Source organism: Haplochromis burtoni, unplaced genomic scaffold (genome assembly GCF_018398535.1).
Source record: "Haplochromis burtoni strain Fernald_Lab_line unplaced genomic scaffold, NCSU_Asbu1 Contig_382, whole genome shotgun sequence".
In the NCBI taxonomy this organism is placed as follows: domain Eukaryota; kingdom Metazoa; phylum Chordata; class Actinopteri; order Cichliformes; family Cichlidae; genus Haplochromis; species Haplochromis burtoni.
Window position 1 is genome coordinate 555,212 of NW_024582743.1, and position 4,727 is coordinate 559,938.

General features: G+C 38.3%; 1 protein-coding gene across 1 annotated transcript in view; it reads left to right on the forward strand.

Annotated features, from left to right (window-relative positions):
• The window catches only part of onecut2 (one cut homeobox 2), a 36,863-nt gene extending 32,192 nt beyond the window's left edge, over window positions 1-4,671 (forward strand). The window contains exon 2 of the mRNA XM_005944378.3: window positions 3,061-4,671. Within this exon, the coding sequence (XP_005944440.1) occupies window positions 3,061-3,350 (290 nt within the window). The 3' untranslated portion in view covers window positions 3,351-4,671. The remainder of the gene's footprint in view (window positions 1-3,060) is intronic.
• Window positions 4,672-4,727: the final 56 nt, after the last annotated feature.

Here is a 4,727-nt window from a genome sequence, read left to right on the forward strand (position 1 = left end):
AACAAACAAACAAACAAAAAAAACAGGTGTAGCAGAAAAATATACATTAAAAAAAGCTGATAAACTACAGCAGCAGTATTAGAAACAGGTAGCAATGAAAGCTGTTAATAAGAAGTATGAAGAGTGGTGTACCTCCCTCAGTCTGTTAGCTCACAGTTAAATGTTTTATCACAAAGATCATCCAGTAAATAGTCGTGTCCAAAGTCCAACATTTGCCTCTAGTTTAAACTTTGAATTAACAAACCTGTGGCAGATTTTAAGCCCTCTAATTACCTTCATATTAATAACCAACAATCTTTAAAATCTAATTTGAAAATATAAAAGGAGTCCTAAGAAAACATAGGAAATAAATGCACTGTTAAAAAAAAATAGTTAAATAATTAGGAATATATATGAAACAGGTTAAAAGGCTCAACATGCAGAGCAGGTACAGAATAAAGTCATTAGTTGTGATTTAAAATATAATTATTGATATTTGTTGTACATATCTCTTCTCTACAGTCATGATGATTCTGAGATGACTCTCTGACTCTCCTCTTTCTATCTCTGAGGATGAATATATTTTCTCAATGCCGGTTTTTTGTTTTTTTGGTAACAGCTGCCTTCATTTTCAGAGATCAACAGTGCCACCTGTCAGTGATAAACTTTAACTACAACCACAAGACTCCTGACAGCGAGAACAAAGGAAGAGGAATCTCTCCCTACATGATTAACAGCACAGACACAAAGACATTCACACTTATCTCCAGACGCCTTTTTGAAAGGCACCTCCTGAAATTCAACTCAAAGGGGGAACATATTTCAAAGTTAAGGCAGTTTTTCCTAGAAAAGTCCAAAAAAAGTGTTTCCAAAAATACCAGAACCTGTATAAATGCTCCGCAACAAGGTTTTAGCCAGCAAAAATCACCAATTCCTTTCTTAGTCAGATTCTTTAATTGGTGTTTGTTTTACTCATGTACAATATTTCAGGGTCATGAATGGTCAGAACCAACAGAAAAATGTCTCTCAGACCAAGTAAAAAAAAACAAAGTTGTTGTTATGGTACAAGGACTGATTGCGTTTACAGGACTAGTCACTCTTTAAAGGCCGGTTCTGAGCTTAAAAGGTAATATTTGGGGGAACGGTGCATTTTTAAATCCATCTGTTCCTGTAATGAGACAGGGAAACAAATAAAGGTGCTGTACTTAATTAATTTAATCTGTTGTCAGGTCGCTAAATGCTGAGATACAAAGCTGGGAGAGGGATGTCACTCTGTGTGTGTGTTTACAGAGAGGATAGTTTCCCCTTACATAATAGTTTTGTTACTGAATTGAGTCCTTAACCTGATTCGTATTGATCAGCTCTGACTCGTGCATACTTAATTCAGGGAGGTAATCAAATCAAACACACAGACCTCCTCATCCTCCTCCTCTGCCCTCTCTGGCTGCTATACAGCAGCAGACACATTTCAGGTGTTAATCAGTGACAGGAAAACTACAGTTACTTCATGATGGAAAATGGTGATCCCTCGGCACTCTGATCTAGTCAGAGAGGGTCAATGCAAGTATCGGGCTAAAATGCAGCTCTACACCAAGATAAAGCAGACAGCTCCAGCCCACAATAATCCAAATCTTTGATTCAGGCTGAGGTTGTACACGTAGAGGCAGTCAGCGAAAACAAACACTTACAGGAAAGGAGCAGGCATCAGGTTAAAAACAAACAGCTTTAAAGGTCATACACGAATAAAAGAAACAACAAAACCAGAAAATCACAAAGAGCTGCTGAACTGCAACAAGAACAAAAAGTGGCAAGAAAGTCGAGCGAGCAGGAGGAGAAAGACTGGAGGGCTGTGTATGTATTAGAAGGGCTGATTGGCTAATTGGGGACAGGTGTGGTAGACTTAGCACAGGTCGTCTACCTTCAACTTGCTGGAAAAACATCACATAGAAGCTTGTTTCTTCCACTGAAAATAACATTTTTTGGCAACCAGAAGTCACCATTTGGGGTTATTATCTCAAAAGTTCAACTTAATAACTCAAAATTTCAAGTTATTTTCTTGATTTTGAGTTAATTTTTGAGTTATTACATTAGAGTTACTCAAATGTAATAACTCAACTGTTTGTTTTTTCAGTGGCAGAAACAAGTTTACGCAATGACAATCAAATAGTGCTTCCTTTTGAATTATGGAAAATAAATGTCTGCTTTCCTCTCATTAAGGATGCTCCAGTGTATCTTCTGCTAAAGGAAGTAAAAAAGAAAGCACTGGAGTAACTTTCCTTACTATTTAGAGAATCCTACTAGCTGTTACTGTGACTGTAAGAAGATATTGCCAGGCCACTTCACCAAGTTAGGATCCTTAAAGTTTAAAGCAGACATGAGAATAAGAATGAGTGACTTCAAATATTAAAGGTCACTTTTTGAGCATTACATGATGTGCTTTAGGCAGGCAGATGCAAAACTAAAGTTTTTTTTCTTTTTGGAAAAAGGTGCACAGAAAAAACAAGTACACCATCTTAACATAATCAGAGGTTGGAAGAAACACTCACAGCAAGGTGGCAAGTAAAGCAAACACAGTACACAGTCCTGATGGTTTTAAACAAAATCACACATAAGAGTATATCTGTCATAATTCAACAGATGAGAATTCAAAGTTCAGTGCAGTCTTACTCTGGTTGTTCACTTTACACAAATAAAGCTTGATTGCCAGATTTTACCACAGTCTATACAACCAAATCCATCAGGAAATGAACCAAGTAGGCTAGAGGTTAAAGCACACTTAGATACCAAACGATCATGCAACTCCTGTGTTTTCTAATCAGTGAAACATCACAGCATGAGCCAAGTAAGTAAAGTTCAGCCCGGTGGCACAATGGAAAACATGGCGAGACAGAAGGTACACAGATCAGATCAACACAGGAACATGAGCGTCTGTAAACAAGACCTTCTGTTTGTGTTTCGTGTGAGGGACACTGCAAGATCCCCCTCCAATATTTAACTGTTGTTCAAATGCAAACAATAACACTTTTCTATTTTTCCCCTCTTATTTTTTCTTTTCCCCACCCTCTCACACTTGCTTTGCAGCGTGCAAGAGAAAGGAGCAGGACACGTCGAAGGACCGCAACAATACGCCAAAGAAGTCGCGGCTGGTCTTTACCGACTTGCAGCGGCGCACCCTGCTGGCCATCTTCAAGGAGAACAAGCGGCCGTCCAAAGAGATGCAGCTCACTATCTCGCAGCAGCTGGGCCTCGAACTCACCACCGTTAGCAACTTCTTCATGAACGCCCGCCGCCGGAGCCTGGACAAATGGACAGACGACGGAGCCAGCCCTGGCGGCCAATCTTCAGCGTCAAGCACTTGTACCAAAGCGTGATAATAGAGAGCGAGGAGGGGAATGGGGAGTCAGGGAGGGGGTGGGAGTTTTGGGGAGGGATGGAGGGCGCGGGTTGAGGTTTCGTCCAGTTGAAGCGTGGAGGAAAACCAAACTTTTTACTCTTTTTGTTTGTCTGGTTTTGTTTTGGGGTTTTTTTTTGCTTTTGTCAAGAGTGACAAACTGAGAGAGGGGCTGCTCACTGCCACGACTTGTTTTAGCCAAACCGCCTTTTGCAAATTCATCATACATCCATTAAGAAGCTGAAGGGTAAATTAATCTTTAGTGCATTCAAACCTCACTGACGTTCACTGCTGATGTCTTCTTTTGGACAATAAGCTGACACGCTAGCCCAAATACCAAAGACGAGAAGACGATGCGTGTTTTCTATTATGCAATATAAGCTAGAAACCAACCAAACAGGAATGCAAGGAAAGCTTTAAGACCACAGAATGTGATAGAAGCTCGGGGATAAGCAGGAGTTGTGTGGAAATTTTGTGGTATTTCTAATCTCAAATGTCCAAAGCCGACACATCAGTTCTCGAAAGAATCCTAATTTAGAAGCTGGGTTTCAGAAACTGCACAATCAAAGTTTGTTATTTATCTTGAAAACAGAAGGTAGTTTTTTTTCTTCACAGGATATCTGGACAGTTTTATTCAAAATAACATTAATAGTTACTCCAGCTCAGTAAAAATGTATCAGTTTATCTGATATACAACAGCATTTTCAGGAGAAAAAAAAAGTCTAAAAAATTTACAATAAAAATCTCACAATTTTAGCTGTAGGTTATGACTTCAATCTTTAAAAAAGTTTAGAGTTTTTCCTCATTCATTTCAGGATTTCTTATTTGTTATACAATTCTTGATGTTCTTTTCTTCCTTAAAGATTTTGAGGTTTGGTTTTTTTTTTGGTATATTTCCTGTAAATTTCACACTAAAAATCTAGTTAATTTAGCCTTTTTTCTTGTAAATTTCCAAATCGTACCCCTCAAAATTCAGATTCAGCCTTTAATAGCTCAAAGAGTCTTTTATATATTATTCAGGAAGATTTTTTGGCTGTGCAGTCTCTGTTTTTATCACAACTGAGGAGTTGATTTCTAACATGTTCTATACAAATTTTAATGTGAAAATAGGAAGCCTAAATGCATGTGATCAATAACCAACTCTTGTTTATAAAATGACAAAATTTCCATAGCTTTTTGGATTAAACATGTAAAGATTTGGCTCTTTAAAGGGGAACGTGAGGATTTTTTTTCTTTTTAAGTTAGGAAATGGCAAAATATGCAAGCACAAACACACACACACACACACACACACACACACACACACACACACACACACACACACACCAAGGCACATGCAACTTCTTCATAATTTGAG